The sequence below is a fragment of the Zingiber officinale genome, chromosome 1B (genome assembly GCF_018446385.1).
Source record: "Zingiber officinale cultivar Zhangliang chromosome 1B, Zo_v1.1, whole genome shotgun sequence".
In the NCBI taxonomy this organism is placed as follows: Eukaryota; Viridiplantae; Streptophyta; class Magnoliopsida; order Zingiberales; family Zingiberaceae; genus Zingiber; species Zingiber officinale.
Window position 1 is genome coordinate 43,784 of NC_055986.1, and position 27,811 is coordinate 71,594.

The 27,811-nt window shown below is 37.3% G+C and overlaps 3 protein-coding genes across 6 annotated transcripts; 1 reads left to right on the forward strand and 2 right to left on the reverse strand.

Moving 5' to 3' along the window:
• Positions 1 to 86: 86 nt before the first annotated feature.
• LOC122045352 (mediator of RNA polymerase II transcription subunit 32-like) lies at positions 87 to 1,004 on the forward strand. Its single transcript, XM_042605545.1, has 2 exons — positions 87 to 596; positions 727 to 1,004. The coding sequence occupies exon 1, from the start codon at positions 153 to 155 to the stop codon at positions 594 to 596; it is 444 nt and encodes a 147-aa protein (XP_042461479.1). The 5' UTR covers positions 87 to 152; the 3' UTR covers positions 727 to 1,004.
• A 255-nt stretch (positions 1,005 to 1,259) lies between these two features.
• LOC122045344 lies at positions 1,260 to 2,464 on the reverse strand. Its single transcript, XM_042605533.1, has one exon. It carries the CDS (start codon positions 1,888 to 1,890, stop codon positions 1,348 to 1,350), a length of 543 nt encoding a protein of 180 aa, XP_042461467.1. The 5' UTR covers positions 1,891 to 2,464; the 3' UTR covers positions 1,260 to 1,347.
• A 3,462-nt stretch (positions 2,465 to 5,926) lies between these two features.
• LOC122045361 (uncharacterized ATP-dependent helicase YprA-like) lies at positions 5,927 to 16,598 on the reverse strand. Of its 4 annotated transcripts, none has more exons than XM_042605563.1 (27): positions 16,420 to 16,598; positions 15,500 to 16,216; positions 14,576 to 14,678; positions 14,388 to 14,485; positions 13,652 to 13,786; positions 13,442 to 13,510; positions 13,232 to 13,354; positions 13,007 to 13,156; positions 12,738 to 12,869; positions 12,574 to 12,653; positions 12,317 to 12,411; positions 12,166 to 12,233; positions 11,620 to 11,715; positions 11,408 to 11,478; positions 10,844 to 10,951; positions 10,636 to 10,711; positions 9,788 to 9,924; positions 9,548 to 9,707; positions 9,282 to 9,407; positions 9,092 to 9,208; positions 7,732 to 7,887; positions 7,295 to 7,459; positions 7,097 to 7,209; positions 6,775 to 6,898; positions 6,523 to 6,618; positions 6,381 to 6,443; positions 5,927 to 6,316 (listed from the first exon to the last, which is right to left on the reverse strand). In XM_042605563.1, exons 1-27 carry the CDS (start codon positions 16,567 to 16,569, stop codon positions 6,245 to 6,247), a joined length of 3,600 nt encoding a protein of 1,199 aa, XP_042461497.1. In that variant the 5' UTR covers positions 16,570 to 16,598; the 3' UTR covers positions 5,927 to 6,244. The 4 variants fall into 4 exon arrangements, 3 of the variants coding, with proteins under 3 accessions (XP_042461497.1, XP_042461491.1, XP_042461505.1); XM_042605557.1 differs by having other exon boundaries at positions 9,282 to 9,461; XM_042605571.1 differs by lacking the exon at positions 9,282 to 9,407.
• Positions 16,599 to 27,811: the final 11,213 nt, after the last annotated feature.

Below are 27,811 nucleotides of genomic sequence, written 5' to 3' on the forward strand. Positions count from 1 at the left end.
ATTCAATGATTTAGATTTATAATCATGCACAAGACATAATATTGCGATGATATTTTTCGCCAGCTATTAAATGCTTTGAGATCCGTGGCTGCTCGATCTCCCCTCTTTTGCGCCGCACCCCACGGTGACATTTGACCCCTCCTCCGAAGCCGATGGAGAAAACCGTGGAGGAGCTCAGCGCCGCCTACGACGAGTTCGTCGCAGCCGCTGCCTCCGTGTTGGAGGCGAAGGACCAGTCCTCCGGCCAGAAAACCCCAGCTACCGACGCCGCCCTCGAGGCCTTCAAACAGCGGTGGGAGCTATTCCGCGTCGCCTGTGACCAGGCGGAGGAGTTCGTCGAGTCAATGAAGCAGCGGATCGGATCCGAGTGCCTCGTAGACGAGGCCACGGGCGCCGCTCCTTCCAAGCCCGGGAGCCTCGGCGCCGCCCCCGGGATCCCACCGATTAGCGCCGTCCGACTCGAGCAGATGAGCAAGGCCGTCCGATGGCTCGTTATTGAGCTCCAGCATGGCTCGGGCGCCGCCGCCTCCGCCGCAGCACATCCCCATGCCTCCGCCCCATTTGATGCCAGGTTTTCTGAGGACGCCGGACAATAGGTGTGTGTGTGATCCCTTGTCATCTATTTATGGAACTGTTATTGGTTGCAGAAGATACCATACTCGACCCTTGTTGTGATCTGAAGTGGATCTAAAGTGAAATTTGTTTTCCGTTTCCCCTTTGCAACAGGTAGTGCACTCAAGCCACTCCACTTCTGATTATACACCCACCAAGATCCACCTTTTACGATCTCAACTATTTTCAGGAATGAGTTTGACTATCTTGGCTCAAGTATAGGATTCAACTCAACCTTTAAACCTAGGCAACATGCTCTCTACTTAAATAGAGAATAGTAGAAGCTAAAATCTGTTGTATTTCGTAGCACCTTGGTGGGTGGTTTCCCTTCTATGTTTCTTTGTGAAGTGCCTATTTGGTGAAAAACAAATCTCTATCTTACTTCTGCAGCATACTGATTTGGTGCTCTTGTGGGTTTTTCTTTGCTTTAGATGTTCTTAGAAAACCAAAATCTAACATATCTGACTTGTATTTGGTTATCAGAGTCTTCTGCAATTATGTTAGTCAATCTTGAAAATATCTATATTCTGACTAGGGAATTATCTGCCATAATTAGCTCGTCAATCTTTAGAATTGGATTTAATAGAGGTTGGACATTCTTCGGTTGGCTAGTCTCCCCTTTTATGGAAAATTATAGAGCATTATCGCTATCATCTTTTTCTCATTCAAAATTTATTTAGCTCTGAAAAAGAGAAGGCAACAGAAAACTATTGAACATGTTTTCCGTTTTCATTCTTATCTCATGAAAACCTCCTTCACATTGTGTTGAAGAACTTCCATCCTCCTCTGTCTCTTCACTTGCTCTATAAACGCCTCAATCTTTTCCTGCAGCTCATCTCTCTGCTGGTCCTCTTCCACTTCTCCCTCGTGGTCACTAATCTTAAATATCATGCTTTCGTCGTCGTCCTCTCCGTCTTCTACTGAGGCATCACAGGGTGACCCAGCGTCACCGGATTCTGGTTTTTCCAACTGAGCCACTTGCTCTGGTTCAGTTCGATTTATGGAGCAGTCTGCTGCAGTCGTTGCGACAGCAGCAGTCTCCTCGACAAGACATGGTTCGATTTCGATGGCTTCCATCTGGCTGTAATTGGGACTTGCATGGGTCTTTGCTGTTTCATCGACTTCCACAATGCTGTGTGTCGTGATGAAGAGCAAGATCACGTTGCAGAAGAAGAACAAGGCCTTCCTATCGACGGAAGGAAAGTAGACGTGGCAGGAGAGGAAAAGTAAGAGGACGGAAACAGGGAGGAGGATTTTCTTGGAGATTACTGAATCCATGACGCTGTCGAAGTCTCTTTCGGAGAGGAGTGGGATGAGCTGTCAGTTTATAGGATTGGCGGGTCAAGTCAACCGGTGGGATTTCCGAGTCTTGTTGGCGAAGCTTGTGGGATCTTTAAAAAGTTGGTGGATCGAGAAGTGAATAACTTAATCATTGGAAATTATATTGCAACTTACATGTGGTAAAAAGATAATTTGTAATAATAGAACAAAAAATCACAAACTTGTTTATGTCTTTTGTTGAATTTTTTTCATGGCTCGATAGAAAATTTGATAAGCCAATGATTTTTTTCCATGTTTCAGAATACGGTTAACCAACATGTTAACTAATCGATTACGATAAATTGGATCAAATTTTGTAGTTTTTTCTTCTGCAGTACCTCAACGTGACATGGGCGTGAAAGAGGTTCAAGAATTAGTTTTAGTTTTCTTTTTATAAAGGGCTAAAAACGAATTATTTATTTTGACTTTTTGACCCCATTTTATAGGGTGGATCTCGAAAGATATGAAAGATCTCCCTCCAAGCCGTACATACGACTTTCATCGAATACGGCTTTTTACATAATTCTATATGTATTTATGAGATCGAGTATGGAATTCTATTTACTCACTTTAAATTGAATATTTGTTTCCCTCCTTTTCCGATGTAATATATCTAAATAGGTCAAGAGAACAAGATGTTTGGTATTGGTGAAGTCCTACCACATCAAAATTGACTAAATGATAAACAAAACAAGTCCTAATAGGTTGGAATTTACCAAACACTAGACAAAGTGAGAGTTTATCCTTGGTAAGGCACAGGATCAAAGGTCTCAGTGGGTTGTTATGGATTACTAGTCGATTGATAAGCTCTAAATCATGAATTTGAGTTTGAGGCGTTTGTAATATGATCAATCAACTGATGGGAGTTATTTGTAGACTAATGCATTAGTTGAATGAGGAGCAAACATAATATTATCAATCGACTATTATTGAGTTGGATGAAGTCAATTGGATTGACAGAGCATATCAACATTTAAATTACAATAGAACAATCAACAGTCAATTGGTGGTGCTCAATCAGTTGATTGATATGCATATTTCAACCATGACAAAAGATTTCAATAGCCACTTCTTGAAAGGGTTGAGGGCTAGTGTTGTTGCATTCTAGACATTCAAGGAACAATCCAAAATTAATAAACGACGACTCAATGAGTAAAGCAAAGATCTCTTACGTAAATGATATATTTACATTGTATTCAGTTTCATCTTTATCTTTATATTGGGTCCATGTTAATTATATATTTACATTGTATACAGTTTGATCTTTATCTTTATATTGGGTCCATGTTGCTTATAAGAACAAGTTCTTATAAGAGGTTTCTCCGTCTTTGAAAAGTGTCGAGTAAAAAGAAATAATAGTGAAGCTAACGCTGGGATGCTAGGACGTGAAAAAGGAAATGAGGGTTCTAACCTACATAAAAATCCCAAATTTATATATACTTGTCTTTTGTTTGTGTTGTTCTATTTATATTTTTGCTATGTATTAATCTCTTATAGAAGGAAACACAATAAATAAAATCAAACGAGAAACATGAATTGCTATTCACCTCTAGCGATTGTTCCAAATAAACAAGGAGCTTGAAGGAGAACTTCAATCGACTGTCTATTGACTTTGACTTCAAAACTCCATCTAGATATTAATACCTAGTTAAACATAACCTACTCTTATCTCATAGTTACAAGTGTAATATCCTGGTTCTGAGATTCTAGTTAAGTATGATTTAAAATGTTAGATGGTTCTATTCATATCATCAAGATGTATCTTCCTTTTCGAAAACCTAAACTTAAGAACTCCAAAGTTAAGCGTGCTTGGTTTGGAGAAATCTTAGAATAGGTGACCTCCTGGAAGTTTCCAAAGGTGTGAAAAATCTTAGGATGGATGACTTCCTGAGAAGTTTCCAAAGGTGTGAGAAATCTTAGAATGGGTGACCTCCTGGGAAATTTCCAAGGGTGCGTGTGTGCGAGTGAGGGCAAAGCATGCTGAAAAGACCTTCGGTGGTCTGTGGAGCTAGTCGTTAACCCGATGGACAATTTAGGTGGCATGCACGGTTCGATTCGGGTGGAGCCCGCTCAGGTCGGGGCATTACAACAAATAGATATGTTATAGTCATCAACCCCCAAGTTTATTATCTTCTTTTGTCATTTATTTATTTATAGATAAAGAAGGTAATCCTAGAAAAATCTCCTACTATTAATAGAAATAACAAGACTAAACTATTACAGTCTCATCAGGCCCCTAGTTCAATTCATGAAGTCCAAAAAAAAACAAAATGATCATGAATTCAAAAGATAAACTACGAAAAAATAGCTATAAGAAAAATAAAATAACTGAAGGATCACATAGCTATCCAGATCAGCATTTGAAAAATGAACTTTCAACCATTAATAAATGATCAGTCTCCCCTTTTATGGAAAATTATAGAGCATTAGATTGAGAAACATTCACAGCCTAACACCATCGCTATCATCTTTTTCTCATTCAAAATTTAGTAGTCTCTGAAAAAGAGAACACAACAGAAAACTATTGAACATATTTTCCGCTCTCATTCTGATCTCATGAAAACCTCCTTCACATTGTGTTGAAGAACTTCCATCCTCCTCTGTCTCTTCACTTGTTCTATAAACGCCTCAATCTTTTCCTGCAGCTCATCTCTCTGCTGGTCCTCCTCTACTTCACTAATCTTAAATATCATGCTTTCGTCGTCGTCCTCTCCGTCTTCTACTGAGGCATCACAGGGTGACCCAGCGTCCTCGGATTCTGGTTTTTCCAACTGAACCACTTGCTCTGGTTCAGTTCGATTGATGGAGCATTCTGCTGCAGTCGTTGCGGCAGCAGCAGTCTCCTCGACAAGACATGGTTCGATTTCGATGGCTTCGATCTTGTTGTAATTGGGACTTGCATGGGTCTTTGCTGTTTCATCGACTTCCTCAATGCTGTGTGTGGTGATGAAGAGCAAGATCACGTTGCAGAAGAAGAACAAGGCCTTCCTATCGATGGAAGGGAAGTAGACGTGGCAGGAGAGGAAGAGGAAGAGGACGGAAACAGGGAGGAGGATTTTCTTGGAGATCAGTGAATCCATGACGCTGTCGAAGTCTCTTTCGGAGAAGTGTGGGATGAGCTGTCAGTTTATAGGATTTATGGGTCAAGTCAACCGGTGAAATGACAGGGAGAGGCTGAGAAGTTTCATTCCCAGTCACAGACAAAGAAAGGAAGGGGAGTTGGAATTGGTCAAACAGACAAAGACTTTCAAGTCTTGTCGGTGGCATAAGTTAATCATTGGAAATTACATTGCAACCAAATCAACCGATACATTAAAAAGAGATATCTTTTTATGATATTTTTCGAAGGGCACTTTTGGACTTTAGTAATCATGTACGTAGATTTTCTTGTCCGTAAAACGCGGATTAGAAGATCGATTATTCTCAATCATTGATGGAGAATGATGACTCCATGTGTAAAATAAGTGGAAATCATCACTCTCCACTAATGATAGAAAATAATCTATCCTCTTGTCTATGTTTTACGGACCAAAGAATCCATGCTCATATAACCATGGGTAGCTAATGTCCTGCCCACATAGCATTAGGTGTCATATTGAGGTTAAACGTACTTATCTAATTTATAAATACCATAGCAATTGGCTGATATGTTTGAACTGAAGTTTAAAATTTCTAATTTATGACTCATGCTCATCGTTCCTACACGGAGAGTAGTTGATCAATGACTAGACTATCTAAAGATTTAGTTATTTCAATTTTAAACCTAATTAATCAATTTTTTATCGATTTAATTCAATTGATTCAGTTTGTAAAAAAAATATTCAATTTGAATTTAATAGATTTAGTTATTAATCAATTGCTCAACCCTAACCGCTATAACTAAACTTTAGATATAACTGAAATTAAAATTTAAAATGGTAAATGAGTTGTTTAATGGCTCAAACAATTGTGATTAGGAATTACCCGCGAGACAATCAGCCAAGGCAGACATTTATTTTTAGCGCAAAAATCTTTTGATTGAAATCCAAGATAAGTACAATATACAAGTTCTGAACACTAGTCTCGAGTATACTAACACAGGCGAAGAAACATCTTGAAGCTTTTGCTCATCCTAAAGACGCCATGTTGTCGAGAGGACTGAGAAGTCCATGACAAGATCAGTTGGCTCTTTTGATGTCATTCGATGATGATTTGATTGAGCAAACAGTTGCTGCAGAAGGCACTTATTTGAAGCGCTGTGTCGTGCAAATTCCTGCTAGTTTTGCTCTCATCATGCATTGTAGCGATTGCAACAAGAGTAGTGGAGACTCAACTAAACGGCAGTGAAGTTGTTAGAAGAATCTTCTCTCCCTTCGAAGTAAGACATTTCAGCTTGAATGACACTCTGCATGTGAACATCGTTTAATCCCTCTGCATGACAAATTTAAGTGTAATCTCAAAGTAGGTACCTTAAGAATCAAAATTGCAGCATCCTTGTGTAGAACTTCATTGTATTCACTACAAGAAAGTGCCTGAAACATCTCATCTTGACAAATAAGTCATCTTTTGATATGAAAGGGGACTTAATTAATGCACAACTGCTGTGCTTACCTGAATACAATTCGGGCAACCAGAACTAGACAGGCAATTGCAAGTTGAGACTAGTTCCAATGCTGCTGTAAGGAGTTCCCTAAAAAGCAACTGAACCTGAAAGGGTTTGCATGAATTTATGATTTTCTATAAACGTATATGAGATTGCCAATTCTATAAACCTGAAAAGAGAGATCTTGAATGCAGAGAAACACAGCACATTTAAGTCTGCACAGGCAATCCCAGTTCAAGTTACAAAATTAGAGACACTACCTTTTTTGTGATACCAATACCGCCAGGATGTCGATCATACAGCAATAATCTTTCAGCAAAAGCTCTCTTTTCATGAGGGTTAACACATTCTGTAGCCAAGTCGGTTGCATTGCACATGATATACCTAGAAAATAGATTGACAATCATTTAATTAATTAAGCCTCAAATAAAATTTGGTGATTCATAACAATAATGACAGTTAAACAACAAGGAAGATTTCTGATTCAAATGACTTGGCCAGGAACAATAAGCATCACATAGGCAGGCAACAAGCAGAAATTTCTGCAGCAACTAATAGAACCATGAATATAAAAAAACTTACGAGGGCACCACATTAAGAAGAGCATGGGAGGCTGCGTGCAAGCCTGGCTGGAAAGGAAGTTGTTGTTTCTCCAAAGAAGACTTTATTGATTGAGAAACACATATCCAAACTGCCTGGTTTGATTGGGAATATATGAACCATAAGAATATTAAAGAGATTAAATAAGTGAAAGAGACAATGAAAGCATCAAAAACAAACCTCTGATTCAAATGAAAATTCTGGTAGACTAAGCTCATCTTTATCGAAAATCTGGTTATTTGATCGCCATATGCGATAAAAACCAAACCATTTAGTGGTAATTGTGCAAGGACGTGTTTGAGCAGTAGTCTTTACATAACAGGATGCCTTTACTGGTAGATAGGCCTATGAAAGAAAAATACATCTAGAATCATTATTATGATGCACCTATTGTTCTATGAGTTGGCATGGATCAGAGAGAATATATTTCCTCACTCAAATACCAATATTTATTCCACATGTTTGCACATGGTATAATTGGTATGAGCAAATAAAAGTTTAACAGTTTGAGTTGCAAAATTTTGAAAATATAATTGCATTGCAATAGAAGGGGAAATATTCAAGGCTTGAAGTAATAAAAAGAGCAGAGAATACTTGAAATCAAAAGAGCAGCTTACAAGTTCACCTCCAGCCACATGCACATCTGTGTAATCTCTGGTCTTGGTGTAGTATTTCAAATCAGCCCTTTGACAGAAGGCAACTTTTGTTGATAGATCCAAATAATTAACGAGATATGTATCACCTTGATGCATGTAAACAGCACCATCGTATATCTAGATTGAAAAATCACCATCAATAAAGAGTTTGGGCTGCAAAAGGACAAATCATGAAGGTAGAGATCCAGCAATCTAGGATACTGTGTGTTCCTTTTATTATCCAACATGCAAATGATGGTAGGGGCAACTGTTATCATATTATAAATTGATTGATTTAACATTTAACATCAAATCTCTAGCTAGCATAAGAAAATGAAGCTACGCTCCGAATAGAAGAATATAGTTTGTATGTGCGAAAAATTCAAGAGGTCTCTCCTCTTGATATTTAAGCATGGTTAAATTCTCAAGTTCTTTTACTATCCAACATGCAAATGCAACCTTTCATCCCCTCCTGTTTATCTCTTTTAAAGTGTTCTTTCAATATGCCAATAGGCCCATAGGCCCTAGAGTCATTGAATGTACCATGTTAAAGTTCAAGAGGGTGGAGCTTAATCCTTAGTCCCCTCGGGGCGGTGCGATGATTAAGACATGGGGTGTTGCCACATGAGGTCTTGGGGTCAAAACTCGGCGTGACCAAGCATAACCTCCCCCATGTCTTGGTCATTTGCACTAATGGCTAGTAGTCACCCGTGATTTACCTCCTCCGTGTTGGCCTAGGGACGGATTAGCGAAGGCGCTGGGGGCGAGCGAATCGCCTTTTTGCCACAAGAGGGTGGAGCTCAATCCAACTCAAAATGTTAATCCAAGTAGAGGACCTCAGGATATTCGAGCATGCCTAAGAAGACTAATTTGGCAATGTGGGACTAAGAAACTCCACCTCTCATCTCAAGCTCTTTACCTCCTTTGAAATCTCCTCTTTCAACACAATAAGAACATACAGGCCATTATAAAAGCCAATGAACTTGATGTCCAAACCAGACGTCCATATCACCACAAAAATCCAGCAATTAAGAACCAAAAAATTTGGGCTGTAACAGATGAAGCAATCTTTTGTTGAGTCATTCAAGACATGAGGAGTTTGTGCCCCCACTCCCATGCAATCATAGTCACATGAAAAGGACTAAAAGTTACTGATCAATACAAGATGGATCCTTTCGTACTTTATTAACACAGAAAAATAACCAGTAGTCCCTGCAGAACTGATATGACAAATGTCAAAAATCAAAACCACTTCCTAAGGTTCCGAATAAAGTTATCTACAAGAAAAACAGGATAAATAGTCAACAAACAGTTCTCAAACTTTACATTGAGCAATAACTACCTGGAAGAAGGCCTTGCTTTCTTCAATTTCTTCAAGCACTTCATTGCTTAAACACTCCACCACTTTGTACTTGATAGTTTCAACTGCCCTTATAGTAACAGCACGTGATGGCATACCCTGGAGAATGGAGATTAAATGTCAAGTGCTAAAGCAAATAATTACATGAGTTTGGAGAAGAAACATAGCTTACATCAGGTCCAATATAGTTCCATGAGTTTGGAGAAGAAACATCATATGCATCATTACACAAATACCCTTTGTTCCTTAGGGAAATGATTGCAGAGTTGAGACCAGAACCAAAATATTTTTCATCATACTGCAAACATAAAGGAAGTTCAAAAGCAGCACAAGCAATATGCTGCTCTAGTACCTAAAGAAACGCAGTTCACACAACTAATATAGGTAAGTTTTACACGAAAAAGAAAATCAGAGAGAACGAAAAAAACAGACTAATACTTTCTGGTTATGGGCGTCGACTTGGCACAGCTCCATTGGCCTTCCAAAGAGCTTATTAGGGAATTTCATGAAATATTGATCCAAAGGTCCTTCAAATGCAACATATACGGCTAGTGATGGCCTTGATCTTCTTCCAGACCTCCCAGCTTGCTGCCATAAGCTACAAAAATATATAATGGATTACTATCCGTGAACAAACTCAGTATACATAATTACATCCAATAAATGGGACATTTATACCTTGCAACAGTACCAGGAAAACCAAGATGTATGGTAGCATCAATATGGCCTATATCGATTCCAACCTCAAGTGCATTGGTTGCTGCAACACCCAGAATCCTGCCCTCAGAAATATCAGCCTCGATTCTCCTTCTCTCCTGCAAAACCCAGAAATAATAATCTTTGTTGTTCAACTATCATCAAACAGCAACACTTTTTCTTGAACTTAGTGAGATAACGTCCTCATGTAACCAGTGGATCATCTCACTAGCATTATGGTGCCTGTAAACTTCCTCTGCAACTATAATACCTTTATTTTCAGTGACATTATTTGTTCTTTCAAGTTTCAACTCACAAGTTGGATAGGAGTATCTTTCTTTAGCTTTTCTTGATTTTGATAAATATATCTAGACAGTCAACAACTAGATGAAGTATGTATTGCAATCATACATCTTGAATGACAATAACAAGGTCAGTCACATATATTCCTACTAGATCAGTTAACCCTTCAATATCCAAAATGAAAAGGTTAAAACAACATCAAATTCAAAACATTCAGACACCAGAAGAAGTTTCCTAAACTATCATGATGTGCATCAGAGGAACTGCAGTAAAATGTAAAACTGAATGCAAATCCCAAGAAAATTCAACATTACATGCGGAAACACCTATAAGGACTACTTGGAATGGGCATATCCCTAAACAAAGTGCTTACAGTTTGAAAGATTATACAAACAAAGAAAACTTCTCCAGAGTTAAACAAATAAAAACAATAAAGGACAACATCATTGATCCTCTTGAAGGCTTGATATAAGACTATAACTCGCCTTTCCACAAAGGTACGGTAATATAGGAAATGGATAAGATACCTGCGGAGAATATCCAGCACGATAAACACATATGGATTTCACCAGATCATTTGCAGTTGAATTAAGTATCTCACGCCTGTGCAAGTAACAAAAGTAGGTACAGATCAACAGATGGGAATTTCTTAAAAAAAAGAAAGTGAGGCCATCAAGGCAGAATTCACATTAATCATTATACAATTGCAGATTACCTATGAAGGAAATGACTTACGTGTAACAGAGAGTTAATTCACATAATTTCCGAGTCTTGCAAAAGGCAATGCAGCGAAGTCCATGTTGAACCATTTCTGCCAGGAGATAAGAGACCTCTAGAATTGGGCTAGAAATGTAATAATTAAAAAGGGTGAGCAACTTGAATAGAACATATGGAATAAGGCATATCTTAGATATTCAGGTACCTGTATGAGAAATTGATGCAAATTAGGAATTATTTTAATTTTAGTTGATTTTGGTAATTGTTCTATGCTAGGTATCAAAAGCTTGGTATATTTTAATTTGGTTGAGTTATTTTTCTACTTTAGTTGGTAGGATTTTATATCTTCAAGTTGTAGTCAATTTATTTCCCAAGTTACATGAATCCTTATAGGTGAATGGGTTCTTACTACGCTTGCTTAATTTTTTATTTTTCAATTTTAGTTGGATTGGAGCTTTTAAAAAGAAATATTAGCAATGTAATTTTTCAAGCTGTGTACTGTAACATACACAGGTAAAATCTTAAAGTCACCATAGAACAAAGGAAATTTAGATATGCAGACAAATAAGAGTGTAGTTATACCTTGAACGTCTTGATTTTCTATCAGGCATCATAGGGTTATTATTTTTCATGCCTCTGAATGCCTTTTGTTCCTAATCATAAGGAAATAATACATTACTACATCATCATAATTGTTTAGTATCAAATGATATCATACTCTCAGGAAGCAGAGCTAATTGCTTCATTTCTGATTATTTGTCTTAAGCTAAAAACAATGAAACAAGCAGGCTCACCAAATATAATGGAGGGTTCCATAAAATGAAATATTTTGGACTGCGAGGACTTCCATCATTTTGAACCAGCTCTAGTGTCTGCAAGTTGCCAAGCTCCTGATAAAGAACATAAAATTTTCTTATATAATTAGTAAAGAAACACTGTTGCCATCACCAACATTGTTAAATCAAAGGAACAAAATGTTTGAATAAAGACTCAGCAATTGGATGCCAGATTTTTGTTGTTGATGGTCATAGAAAGTTAGCCATCATCTCCAAAATTTCAAAATTAAAATAAGCAAAAGGGCATAATTTGGAATAAGGTTTTCACATTTCTAACTTAACAAGTATTGCTGAAATTTGAAGAGCCATAAATAAAATATATATAAAACATAGAAACGGCAATCATTATAGTGAATGTATCTTCTGAGTCTCTGAAAAAAAAAAGACAATGAATAGTGAATGCATCTTCTATATTCATGAGTATCAAGTTAATAAAATTTTTAAAAAAATGAATATAGAGTAACTAAGGTTAAAAAAATACACTCTTTAGTTACTAGTAGCTACCATGGCATGCTCACGTGGATTTGCTGAGGTTGCAGTGCAAAATATGAAGGACGGATCACTACCATATACTGTGAAAAGTCAGGAAACATCTGTAAGGATAGATAATCATGAATAAAGCTTATACGGTTGAACCAATTTTAATGTTATGTACCATGAGAACATATTCTCTGCAGTCTCCTAAGTATGAAAGCAGTATGACAACCAAATGCTCCTTTATATGTATGAGTTTCATCAATCACAACATACCTAACAAGCCAAAAATGATTAAACAAAAAGGTATCATAGTTACACACAAAAAAAATCTTTAACAAGGATCACAAGAACCATAAAGCCAAAGTGTAGTGACATAAAACATTCATGCAAATGAAAAGCAGTTGATCAAAAGAAACAGATGAAGTCTTCAGATACCTGAGATTTGATAAAATTCGCTTAAATTGCCCATGAAATGGCAAGATAGACATGTGTAACATATCTGGATTTGTAATCAACTGCAAAGTGATATTATAGTCAAGCCTCTACTAAATGACAGAATAATAGGTAAATACAGCAAGACGAGCCTTATGCCCACTTACCAGTCTAGCATCATCTCTTATCAGCTTACGATTTTCTTGGGATGTGTCACCATCATAAATACCAACATTTAGCCCTATATTCAAGCCATCTATCATTTTCAGTAGAGTTCTCAACTGGTCTTGAGCTAATGCCTAAAAAAGTTACCACAACTTCAATGAAATTAGATGGCATTAACCAACTAAGCTTGACATCGTCTTTGGAAGGCTTGTGAAATAACGAAAGAAGTGGCATCAAGCAAAAAAGAAATCAATAAGCATTTGGGTAAAACCTTTGTGGGGAACATATATAGTGCACATGACATTGTATTCTTTGATAGTGCTTCAAGAACAGGAATATTGTAGCAAAGAGATTTCCCACTGGAAGTAGATGTGGCCACTACAACATTCTTCCCTGACAGGGAAGCAAGTAGAGATTCAACCTGAATAACTAAAAAAATGGTCAAAAGAACCAAAAGATATGGTTCCATAGGTTAAACACAAAATAATATGTGCACCTGATGGCTGTATAACATGGTTATTCCAAACCCTTTGAGTGTCGATGTTAGTGCTTCTGATAGATCAGTATGGAATTTGGCATAGACAGCTTCTTTGGCATCTATAAATTCCACATGTACAAGCTGGTGAAACAAAAGGTTAAACATTGAATTTTTCACAATGTTATTTTGCAAACAATATGGACAAATGATGTGTCTGCTGGATCAAACCTGTCCTTGTTTACCAATGCCTTTTCTGAGATGTTCAACCATCTCAGCAGGTTCCAGGAGTTGCCTACTCTGTCAATTATAGAATAATGGTCCTCAAAAAAAAAAGCATGATAAGACAAGAAAAGAAAGTAGCAGTATTGAGTGAATCTCAAGAGTAATGATTTGGAATTTCATAAACAAGTGATATTTATAAAATGGTAAGAAACCTACACGACACAATGATGACATTTTCCTGAGTGTCACAGATCCACTTCCTTCTGAAACAACGGCAGCAATTACATCCTGCATCAAAACGCTTTCCTCTAGAGGCAACAGCAGTGGCATGCCACTTGCCAGTTTTATCTCCTGTATTCCATCTAAAACAGTCCATGATTGAACCAAAAGGAGTTTTTTTCCAAAAGTTCAAAGTCTAAGTAATAAAGTTGTCTAACATAAATGATGGTTAAAAAAAGTCCCAACAAATTTTCTTCTGATTAACAGAGCAGAAACCAACCTGGTTAATTGTTTGATGGCAATAAACATCACCGGTACTGGTTAAGATCCACTATTGTATACAATATAACTCCATGTATCACGCAATCAAACAAAGTTAAGCTAACCATCAATTTTGACAAACATTGACATATCAAAAATTAATATATCAGCTTCATTAACTTCATCAGTTTGCAGAGAGATTGAAATTAGTTAGAGGTAAAGTAAGACATGGATAAATTAGAACTTTATCTCTTATAAGAGAAGTAAATGTGCCATAGGAAATTGGAACCATGATTTGTTCAGCTCTAATACTCTTTCAATTCCAATACTTTGCAAGAAGCCATATGATGAATCACAAGCGATTATAATTTTTAACTTCAAATACAACAATGCATATCATAGCTTCCAATAAATCAATCTAGAACAACACTCATAGCATAAAAGACATCATAGATAAATGAAACTGGCATACCATGCAACATTTAATAGCTTTCCATAACTCTGACATGAAGATAACACTCCTTCGACCAAATGCACGAACAATTGATGAAATTGGGACTTTTTTGTTTGCTGCAAATATATCTAAAAAATGAAACTTGCTACAATTTAGTAAAAAGAAACACAAATAGAAAGGAAAGAGTGAGAACACGATGATCCTGCCTGTATTTCTTACTGCATGTTGACCACTGGCGGAGATACATATCAGAGTGGCAGTGTCCAATTTGTCCAGAAATCTTTCATCTTCACAAAGAGATATTATCATCTAGGCATAATTACATAATGATTTAGGTATGTTTACTCAACATCTAAGCAAGAACATAGAAATGTTATTGTAGAATATTTTATTAAATATTATATAATAATAACTCAATATGGAATGTAGATAAATTAAAAAATCTAGTTTAGTGGATGAACTATTGTATTGAATCAGTCCTCTTCTCCATGACTAACAGGTGTAATCTATTAGGAAAGCAGAAGCCAACTAGTTAAGTAAATGGAGGGAATTAATTATTTAGAAAAATACTTAAAGCATTTGAACACATTGCCAACCATTGAAACAAAAAGGTTATTTTGGTCAGCCTGAGCACCCCTCATCGCTGGCCCCATATCGAGACGAAGGAAGGTAAATCACATACCAAGCGACCTCCTAGGTGGGAGAGCATTTAATCCTACGGGGAATGAAGCGAGCAAAAATTGACCATTGCTCAATGAAGCAACTCTGCCACCCAAGTACCAACTCGGCTACACCGTGGGGACAACACATTGCTAACCAGTGAACATTGGATTAGTTGTCGAGTAAACAGATGCATAACTCCTTTTTAGATAAATAGAGATGCCACAGTTTATGATTTTGTGTAATTATTATTCCTTCACATGTACAACATGCATTTAATTTTAGAATGGTGAGTGTTACTGAGTATTAAAAAGTAGCTGCATGAGAACATCAGGCACATGATACCAAAATTTTAGCTTTGAAACACGGTTTTGTCTTTCATCACATTCTAACGATCATTTAACATGAGTATAAGAATGCATAAATTCCACCAAGATTTTTTTTTTTAAAGTGTAATTTGCAGTAATTACCTTTGGACAAAGAAGTGGAAGGCTTTTAACATCTGTCACGCAAGCATTTTCCAGACCAAATATATTTGATTGCATAAGTGCTTTGTCAATGCACTCCCAAGTGAAGCATTTCTTTTGCCTTTGAACAAAAGCATACATAATATTTACAAACATAAAAATTTTCAATACTCTCTTCAGCCAAGAAGGGCAAACACAACTCTGTATAACACCAGTGGATTTAAAATATTCTTCAAACAACAAGCAACCGCTTGAATTAGCCTTGGACAAACAATTCACCGACTCTAAAACACCACGAATTATGCTGCTGACTTGTTTGTCGGATATATTTTGGGCATCAGAGCATAGCACTTCGTGAAGGGCATGATTGCCATCGAATTTTCTCTTGCATGCTCTATCCGAGTAAGTCTTTCTGCGGCTTTCACCCAATGAAGTCCCCCCTTCCTCACAATATAATCGCTTTGAGTGTCTGTTATCAGTTTTTGTTATCTCAGCTTGCATGGCTGAAAAAGAAGAAAGATCGTTCATGATATCGTGCCAAGTAGAGTCGGCTGCAGATACTGCTACTCTATCAGTGGAGGCATTTGGCGTTCTACTCCCTGATTGACCATATTCCACCGCGCTTTGCTGAGATTTCTTTATATAAGGAACGAGAACCATGAATTCACCGTGTTCAATGGAATGGCTCCCCACACGACTATCTAAGCTCAACTTTGAACCCTTAAAAACATTTTTTTTATTAACAAATGCATCAATTCCGGAGAAAACAAAAAATATGTAATCTAATAGTGCAAATTTTCTAGTTGAAAAATAGACATGACACATGAGGGCTAAACTCGAACTGTCCCAAGCGACAGTTCGAACTACGAATAAACGTTCAAGAGAATATATGATGGCCAGACAGAGCGGAAATCAGTTCTTGCCTTGAAGAAAAGGTGGAAATGGGGAGAGTTCTTCGCTGGGAGGAATGAATCCATAAGCTTAGCCTTCAGGTCGACGATGGAGCGGTCACAGGAGATGGAGATAGTGACCGATCGTCCATCGAGGCTTCGGACCTCGATCGTCTTCTCCATTTCTCGTTGATTCAAATTACCGCATTCAAATTAGGGTAAACTTTACGGGAGCCTTAAAATAAAGAGTATTTTTAGATAAAAAATTATGATGATTTTTTCTTTTATTTTATATTTATATATATATATATATACAAGAGTGTTATACTGCGCGACGTTGTTTCCGCGGCTTGTGCGCGACTTCAGCGCTGGCACATGACGTGGCTCACATATTTAATCTCTCTTCCCTGTGTTTCATTTTCTTTTCTATTACTCACCTAACGTGTTGACTTTTTTGCTTCCCTTTGTTTTTCTTTTTAATCTTTTTCTTGCTTTTTTATTTTTTCCACAAACCACGTCTTTCATCATCGCCTCCAAAGCCGATCATTTTTTCCACAGAGCGAAAACTAGGGCAACCCTCTTGCTGCTGCGGCGTCGTCCTCACCGTGCGCCCTTGTTCCTCGTGCGAAAAACCTTCGACGACTAGCTAGTCGCATTGGTATTTTGTCGTCGTCGCCACTGTCCTTGCCCATTTTTGCCGCTCCGGTGTTCCTCGTCCTTGCCCCTCGCCGTCGCGACGCTGGATCTGCGCTGTGGTTCCGTCGAAGCTGTCCTTGCCTCTGCGCTGTTATTCCACCGAAACTAGGCAGATCCTCGCGCCCCTCACCGTCGCGACGCTGGATCTGCGTTGTTCCGCCGAAATTAGGCAGATCCTCGCGCCCCTCGCCATCTCTCTGCGCCATTGTTCTCGCTGCCAACCTCACGCCACGAAGCCCCTCTCTGTGAGACTCCTTGTTCACAGTTTTGCTTCCTCTTCTACTTCCCATTCTTTAATCTTGAAATTAACAATTGCTGGACAATATGATATTACAACTGTTGGATCTTGTGTGTGAGTTTCATAGTTTAAATGTTCAGGACAGCATGTATCAAAATCATACAGGACAACATTCTTCTTGTTTGTTTGTTTCACATGATAGTACTATGTTAGCTTACTGCAACATTCCTTTTTTTTTTTATGTATATGTATATTTGATTTAGTGTGTGAGTTTCATTTGGATGCATTCTTCCTTTTTTTTTTTTGTTTTTATGGATCTTGTGTGTGAGTTGTATCGTTTATATGTTCAGGACAGCATGTATCAAAATCATACAGGTTATGGTTATGCTTATTTCTAGTTCCATGAGTCTTCAGTGGATGCATTCTTCTTGTTTGTTTGTTTCACATGATAGTACTATGTTAGCTTACTGCAACATTCTTTTTTTTTTTATGTATATGTATATTTGATTAGTGTGTGAGTTTCATTTGGATGCATTCTTCTTTTTTTTTTTTTTTTTATGGATCTTGTGTGTGAGTTCCATTTTAGTTATTTACTACCATATTGAAAATTAGAGAATTTTTTATAATCTCAAACTGTTGAAATATTCCTAGTATAAAAACTAGTGATAACTTATATTCTTTTTATTCTACAATTTACAGGAAACTTGCAAAACTTCGACTGACAATCTATGGTAAATCATTTGATTTAAGTTCTAATATTTTGTTTATATAAGATTCTGAATATTTTTTAAAATGCAGGGGAAAACATATGTTGTATTTGTTGGACGTAAACCGGGAATTTATGAAACGTGGGTAGAAGCTTCTGATCATGTTAATGGCTTTAAGGGCGCCATACACAAATCTTTCAAAACGAGAGAGGAGGCACAAAAAGCTTATGAGGAATACTTTGAAATAAGATCTGCACCAACTTCCTTTGCATCTAGTCCAAATAAAATATCATGTGCAACTTCAAGTTCAAGGTCAAGTTCAGATTTGGAGAGAAAACTTTTAAAAACTGAAAAAATTATTAAGTTGAAAGATGCATTAAAAGAGATAGAGCATCAGTTAGATTCTCTTATGATCAGTGATGATAATGATGATGATTAGATATGTTGTTTGAAGTCGTTATATGACTTAAAGTTCAAACATTGATTTTAGTTTGAGTTGTTAATTACAAGTGTTGTATCGAAATTAAAACGATGAAACAATCTAAATTGCTTTATCTATGTTGTTATAAGTAATGTGATTAAGTTGTGGATGTGCTTCATGGGATGTGCTTCAAAAACGTATTACAACTGCTTTTTAAGCATGGGACCGCCACATGCATTCATCACTACAATAATGCAGAAATTCCAGCACTACACCTTGTCACCACATAATTAACAGCATAAATCCACCTTCCAGCACTACACCTTGTCACCACATAATTAACAGCATAAATCCACCTGGAACGACTTGATCCTCCGAACACTTCCAAAAACAATATTTTCCATCTTATTCGACTTCATATTTAAAACAACCAGCCAAATGACTCCCAACCTTATCAGGGAACTTCACCCAGCTTCGCATTATAAAAACCAACACCCAAAGCAAGAGCTGAGGAATTCGACATCAAATACGAACAAATAGCAGCAACCTACAGAGACAATTTCAGCAGATCCTGCAATTTAAAAAGCTGCTCCAGCTCACTTGCATCAAATACCAACAATTTTCCAGCAACATGTCATTAAATTCACAGGATAAAGCATTTCAATTACTTCAGAACATGTCTTTTATCATAGGAATTCCTAAGCATCAACAACACAAGATAATATCAATACGAAGACGAAATACTTCGTGAAATGACTCCCTCAGTACAAAGCATTCTAAGAATTCCACAGCTTATCACATTTAATTCCTCTAACTCTTGCACATTCACAGCTATATTTTTTTGCTTATTGATTGGTTAAAGGCCATAAGCCATCAATTACTTGGCCTATAAAAGTCTCCATGATGATGTTGATAGGAGACAGAATGGTCCAAGATCAAGTAGCAATCACTTATTGCAATGTATGCTCAAGAAATAAACGGAGAATTAAATAAAAATAAGCATTGTCTATGGAATGTCACACAATCAAATACCTTTCCTTCAATTTGAGATTAACAGGATACAATTAGCAATAGAGGTGGCAATTCGACTTTTTTTTACATTTTTTTCTACTTCCGTATACACATGGGATAGCTCAATGTTAATTGAGATTCATACAATTGCAACCTAAATCTTTAGCTATTAACCATCTAACTGCAATCCATTACAAATTACATCAGCAAGGAGGCATATTTACCTCCCAACTGTGGAAAACGAAACAAACATACATTAGAAATGGACTGGTTCCATCACTTCACAGCTATAGAATTGGACGACATCAACAAGCAAGACTTTCTGATCACTTCACAACTATGGAATTGGATGGCATCGACAAGCAAGACGTTAAGATGTGCTGATCAGCAAGGAGACATTAATGGCAGGCCAATTAATCAAAACGAAAAGGAAGAGGAATACATACATTTATCGAGCCTTCTGAAGGGATTGGGTTGATCGACTAGAGACACCATGCAAGAGCTTAACACATCCTAGGAAGCTTAGTTTCCCATCTGTGTGCCTTACCCAATCATGTAGAACAACATGAACAGGTACAGAGGGATGAGACCAAGTTCCTGTAAATAAAACGAGAGATGCTTCAATTAGCAACATTTTACCTTTAAAAAGGATTAAGTGCATAATTACATGGATCCAAGTGCAAATAAACATCCCAGGACAAATACAAAACCCCTCCAAGAGAAAATCTGCAACTGTCATAATTCCATCAGAGATAATCCAGTAGTGCCATAACTTGAGCTTAAATCCAGTCTCAAATTACTGAACATACTTTAAAACTAAGTTGATTGGTGGTTTAGACCCTAGCCGAATCAATCCCGGCGTTCACAACAGATACAGAATGAGAGTTCACAACAGATACACAAACGTGAAACATATGAAGCTTGTTTAAACAGATACAGAAATATTTAAAGAGGTCATATCAGTCTCCTCAAATGTGAAAAGTATCAAGTTGGTTCAATGTCTCTCCAAGCACGAGGTCTGGGACTTCATCGTCTTCTCCACCGTTAGATACAGCAGCTTCAGATTCAGGTGTTTGTCTATGCAACTCCTCCATGAACATCTATAAGCACAACTAAAGCTAACATAAGTGTAATAGCCAACAAATTAAAAATAAATTGTACATGCATCTTCTATGGAACTAAATAGACATAATTAACAAAAGTAAAAAAAGAAACCTTCAAAGTTGATCTGTCAATTGCTAGCGCATATTGTTAGAACCTACAATAATAAAGACAAATTTTATTATTAATATTTCAATCAATCAACCAGCAATTTTAAATTAAACTTGGATAGTCCTTGCCTGCTATTGATGCCAATTCTTCTTCGTATGTGTCATCATCGTTGTTATGATGATTATCTAAAGTTGATCTGTCAATCAGCATATTTAATCAGCATATTTATACAATTTAATAAAGGTAATTAATTTGTAAATAAAATTATCATAAAATAGAGAATTAATTGACACATACCCTTGTAAATTTGGACAATTACGCTTATCATGTGACACACCACGATGGCCACATCCATGACATAATCGAGACTTTGAGGTTGACTTCTCCTTTGATGATTTCAACCTCTTCCCACATCCCTTTGTTCTTACTAAAGAAGGATCCATAATAGTAGGGGACTCATCCATAGATTTTTTCCTTTGACCTGTATTGTCACATGTTCTATTAATGTTCATCTCTTGAATTTTACTGTAGATACAATCCAATTGTTCATCTAAGAAGTTTGTCCCCTCATCAGTCAAAGATGCATCATCAATTAATACTGAAGCTTTAAAGGATAACCTTGAGTGCCTTGACATCAAAACCCTATCTGGACCATCAATGAAATTTTCTACCCCCAAAGAATATATTGCTCCAACCTTTGCATCTCGTGTCCATCGTTTGAGTATATACTTATCAGGCAAATGAAATACTTGGTTTATACGAAAAAAAGCTAACATATGCCTGCATGGAATGCCATCAAACTCAAATTTCCTACAGCTACAGAATATGTGGTCCCTCTGTTTGTCATGCATAAGCACCCTTGGTTTGGTGGAAGAACAACTTTGAAAATTCATCACATGATAAACTACTGAGTCAACTTCCATAGATAATTGTTGCACATAATAACCATGACTCTCACTCATTTCACCTTGAAACTCCATCCATTTTTTTTTTTTGTGTATATCTTAACCATCTGAGTTTCCATTGGCCAGTTTGTCTTAACCCTGGGATGCTCATTCAAATCAATATGATCTGCAACTAACTCATTGTGTCTTTGATGTCTCAGTGCCCTATTGAAACGGGTAATAAAGTCCATCAATGAATTTTTATTTGAGACATATCTCTTGAAAAATGCATGTGAGCCTTCAGATCTCTGACTACTTGACATTCCAGCACAAAAAACAAGGCTAAAATAAGCCGGCACCCACTTATGTCGCAATTCATACATCAAAGACAACCAATCATTTTTCTCTAAGTTAGCACACTTGATAACCTCTTCCCATGAATTCTCAAATTCATCTGGTGTTGTAGAATTTCTAATTACATTATTTATACTTTGATAGTAGTCACGAAAAGTCAAAGGATGCAATTTTTCTGGAAATTTGTTCAGTATATGCCACAAACAATATCGATGCACTGTCTGAGGGAAAACTTGGGCAATGGCTTTGGTCATAGCAGGATCCTGATCAGTGATGATCACATTTGGTGCACCTTTAGGCATGGCTTCTATAAACTTGTTGAACAACCAAACAAAAGATTCAGTTTTCTCATCACTTATAAAACCACAACCAAAAATAATTGTCTGGTGATGATGATTAACTCCTACAAATGGTGCAAAAATCAACCCATATTTGTTGGTGTTATATGTTGTATCAAATACAACTACATCACCAAATACACTATATGCCGTTCTTGATACATGATCAGCCCAAAAACACCTACTGAATCTGTTATCTGAATCAGTCTCATATTCAAAGAAAAAAGCTGAATTTTTCTCTTTCTCAGATGCAAATAGCTCGATTAGTGTTTCGGCATCGATACCCTTTTGTTGATCCCTTAGCTCTTTTTCAAAGTTTCTAATATCTCTTTCTGTGCAGCCTACTTGCTCGGGACCTCCATACTCTATCTCTAATAATCGTATTTGTTGACAAGTTGGCACATTGGCCTCTGAAAATCTTTGAGTCAATGCTTTTTTTGCTTCTGAAACATTGCGATGTGAGCGTAGTAAATGGACCTTTGAAGGTGTTGAGAGTGGATGATTATGACCTTCTATAAAGTTAGTGACAACCCATGAATGCCCAGTTTGTTTCTTGACAATTGAAATCTTTGACTTACAACCAGTTCTAACTTCGCCACGTGCTCTTTCCCTTGTCCGTTGATCACCTTTTGCTTGTTTATTCCGCTGATCATCCGTATGTCCTTCTTTAAAACAAACAAATGTTTTCCACACAACTTCATTTGTCATCTTATTTTTCTTGCTACTATTTATCCTGGCACTAAATCCAGATTCACGTGCATATTGGTTATAGAATGAAAATGCCTCATCTATTGATGAGAATTCCATCCCATATTTTGGCTTTCGGGCATCTACAACTTGTGGAATGTATAACTGATCTTCACCGTAATTTTCATCCATTGATAGAAAATTTCAGATTCAGATGAAATTAGAGTCTGCATATCATCATCATATAGCAAGAAAAAATATTCTAAATCAAATATACATATACATAAAAAAAAAAGAATGTTGCAGTAAGCTAACATAGTACTATCATGTGAAACAAACAAACAAGAAGAATGCATCCACTGAAGACTCATGGAACTAGAAATAAGAATAACCATAACCTGTATGATTTTGATACATGCTGTCCTGAACATATAAACGATACAACTCACACACAAGATCTATAAAAAAAAAAAAAGAAGAATGCATCCAAATGAAACTCACACACTAATCAAATATACATATACATAAAAAAAAAAAAAAGAATGTTGCAGTAAGCTAACATAGTACTATCATGTGAAACAAACAAACAAGAAGAATGCATCCACTGAAGACTCATGGAACTAGAAATAAGCATAACCATAACCTGTATGATTTTGATACATGCTGTCCTGAACATATAAACGATACAACTCACACACAAGATCCATAAAAACAAAAAAAAAAGGAAGAATGCATCCAAATGAAACTCACACACTAAATCAAATATACATATACATAAAATAAAAAAAAAGGAATGTTGCAGTAAGCTAACATAGTACTATCATGTGAAACAAACAAACAAGAAGAATGTTGTCCTGTATGATTTTGATACATGCTGTCCTGAACATTTAAACTATGAAACTCACACACAAGATCCAACAGTTGTAATATCATATTGTCCAGCAATTGTTAATTTCAAGATTAAAGAATGGGAAGTAGAAGAGGAAGCAAAACTGTGAACAAGGAGTCTCACAGAGAGGGGCTTCGTGGCGTGAGGTTGGCAGCGAGAACAATGGCGCAGAGAGATGGCGAGGGGCGCGAGGATCTGCCTAATTTCGGCGGAACAACAGCGCAGCGGCAAGGACAGCTTCGGCGGAACCACAGCGCAGATCCAGCGTCGCGACGGTGAGGGGCGCGAGGATCTGCCTAGTTTCGGTGGAATAACAGCGCAGAGGCAAGGACAGCTTCGGCGGAACCACAGCGCAGATCCAGCGTCGCGACGGCGAGGGGCAAGGACGAGGAACACCGGAGCAGCAAAAATGGGCAAGGACAGTGGCGACGACGACAAAATACCAATGCGACTAGCTAGTCGTCGAAGGTTTTTCGCGCGAGGAACAAGGGCGCACGGTGAGGACGACGCCGCAGCAGCAAGAGGGTTGCCCTAGTTTTCGCTCTGTGGAAAAAATGATCGGCTTTGGAGGCGATGATGAAAGACGTGGTTTGTGGAAAAAATAAAAAAGCAAGAAAAAGCTTAAAAAGAAAAACAAAGGGAAGCAAAAAAGTCAACACGTTAGGTGAGTAATAGAAAAGAAAATGAAACACAGGGAAGAGAGATTAAATGTGTGAGCCACGTCATGTGCCAGCGCTGAAGTCGCGCACAAGCCGCGGAAACAACGTCGCGCAGTATAACACTCTTGTATATATATATATATATATAGAGAAATCTTTTGCTGCGGTGTCTTATGTGCGGTTTTACTGCGGTGCTTACTTGATCGGTCACCAGTCCGATCAGGGAACCTCCTGATCGGTCTCTGGACCGATCAGAAACCATAGACCGATCAGGAGGTTCCCTGATCGGACTGGTGACCGATCAGGCAAGTACCGTAGCAAAATCGTACGGCACCGCAGCATAAGATTTATATATATATATATATATTGTTTTCGATCAAAAATATCTCAAAAGGATTTAGATCAGTTTTCGTCGCAGCAGAAATCACCGCCGTTCATTCTTAGATTTTCCATAGATATTTAGCACGTCAGTTGAGCAGGCTTTTAATCATCTTATTACAAAATTATTAAATTAATTTGTATTAAATACAAAGGCCACAAAGAAATTAGATAAAGGTTTCGGCGTTGTTTCCCCGCCACACGTCCTACTCACGTGCTCTTCCACCAACGGACGGCCCAGTTCCCACGTCTCCGCTCGGCTCGTTTCGGCTCCGCTCGGCTCAATTCCGAGTCGTAGCTCGGAAGGAAATGGTTTAAAATCGAGGCTGGCGCATGAGTTACACGTGAAATAAATAGCGCAAGTAGAGAAGTGACGCGAACTCGACAAGGACTCGTGATTCGTGAAAACCTTGATGGGCACTTTGAGCCGTACGATAGATCGTCAACGATCGCTCCTTTTTATATTATAATTAAAAAGCTTTTTATTAAAAATATAAACGGTCGTCCATTTTTTATATAGAACATATCTCCTTTTATTTTAGTAAAAAAAATATATTAATAAATAATTAAATATAATATTATCTTTAAATATCCTTTCCGTCTGATTAGGACATTAGATGGTAGTCAATTTTTGATACTATGACGACGAGGAGTTTACCTGACATGAGTCAATAGTCATAATATAAATCAAAGTTAAGACGGTCAATATCAGGACTTAAGTAAGGTTCAACCACACCTGAGCAGGAAGTCGCTCATCGGTCGATCAGAGGGATCATTATCCGATCGACCATCTGAGAAAACCAATGGCTAGTCAACCCGATTGACAGAAGAGCAAGCTGAGCGAGCCAGTGGCTCGAACCAAACGAGCCAGCTGTCCGACTCGAGGTATGACATTGGCATAAGTACACATAATGATCCGATAAAATAATAAATTAGGAAAATACATAATTAATAAGAAAAAGAGAAAACAAAATAGAACACTTCATCTGTCATTAACTGAAAATAAGTTATGACAAAGATACTTTCTATCGGTAATTAATATCATTAAAACTGGAGAAGATGGAGGGTCACTAAGAAAGATATAAAAAAGTATGTCAAGTATGAATAAAAGCAAGATTCGCTTCTGTCCCTAGTACTCTCACTTTTTTCTCCTGCTTCTAACTTGAGCGTTAGAAGGCCAACACAGAGACCCCTTCCTTGGTTTGGTTTTGTTTTGCAGAAAGGAGCGAGGTCTTCATCCGGTCAGCGGAACTACCACCTCCCCGACTTTCCAGCTTCACGCCTTCAGACAGGATCATAATTTTTTTCTGAATAATATTATTTTTAAACACACATATTTAATCAGACTTTATTTAACTTTACTATTTAGTCTGACTTGAAGGAAAGACATCTGATGATATCTAAGTTTACTCTGAGTAATATAGTAAGATTATCCGAGCAATATAGATGACCTATACCTTGTGTGCTGAATAAATATTGATGGGCAAAACAACTAAAGTCCTGTAGAGCAATCGTGTAGAGGTTCACAAGACAATAGTATGGAGTAATAATTCTGAAGGTCCGCTGAACAATAATGTTAAGTTTTCGTCAAGTAATCGTATGGAGGTTCGTAGGGAAACAGTATGGAAGGGCAATAATGTTGAAAGTCAATCGAACAATAATGTTAAGTTCTTGTTGAGCAATCATATGGAGGTTTGCAGGTCAATAGTATGGAAGAGCAAAAAAGTTGAAGGTCCATCGAAAAATAATGTTAAGTTCCTCCAAAGCAATCATATGGAGGTTTGCAAGGCAATAGTATGGAAAAGCAATAATGTTGAAGGTCTATCGAGCAATAATGTTTAGTTCTATAGAGCGACATCATTTAAATTTTACATGACAATAACATTAGGGTCTGCAAAGCAATATTATTAAGCGAGTCTTTCGTCATAAAGCTTATGGTTAGTGACACATGGTGTTGATGCAATCAACTGCAAACCTCTATATTATTTTTGACGATTCTTTCATTTTGCATGTTAACATTTATGAAAAACAAAAATAAATAATAGACATCGTATTTGAAATCCTTGCAATTTTAGAAGTCCATAAAAACTGAAATGGGTGCAATCGGAGCTATATAAATCCATCAGTGGGTTTTGATCGAAACTCACTGATCAACCTAGAGAGTTCCAATTACACTCATTTTAGTTCCAGTGGATTTATAAATTGCAAGGAGTTCAAATATGCTATTAATTGTTTATTTTTTATTCTTGAAATGTATTAAAATGTTATTAAAATTTGACTAATGTTATTCATATGTTATGCATGACGATAAAAAAAGAGAAGAGAGAGAAAAATAGTGGAAAAAAGAAAAATGGTAGAAAAAATCAAATTATCAGGAGGGTTAAATAGGAAATGCACTTAAAAAGTACGTTCTTTGGTAAATATCAAAGTAATGTATGTCTTTTGATAAATTTATATTTCTACATGCGCCCTTTGATAAATTGCCGAAGTTTTTTTATAATGTCAAGTTTCGTTCTCTTATTATTATTATGTTTTTTTCGGTGGCATCTTTTTGGAGGATGTAGATCGGATTTCGATTTGTTTTTTTCTCTTGGTCTTTTGCCCCTCCTTCTCCCAATCCCCTTCTCACATTGCCATTGAAGTACTTGATTTCAGCTACATTCAACTGCTGGAAGCTTATGATAATTGCATGGACGAGCTACAAAAACTTAAAATTAAGAAAGTTGAGGTCGACATTGACAACTTAAGGCTAATCATGCGTCTTGAGTTGCTGAAGATGATGGATCACAAAAGTCAAAGTCCGTCATCTTCCGATCTGGATCTGGACACCTATGCATCGGCATCACAGCAGCCCCTAAACCGTGGCGAAGGCAGTAGAAGAGAGCATGGCGGACTGGTGGATCCCGGAAAACAGGGGTCATCTGAGGAAAGAGGCGGCAGAGGAGAGAGTG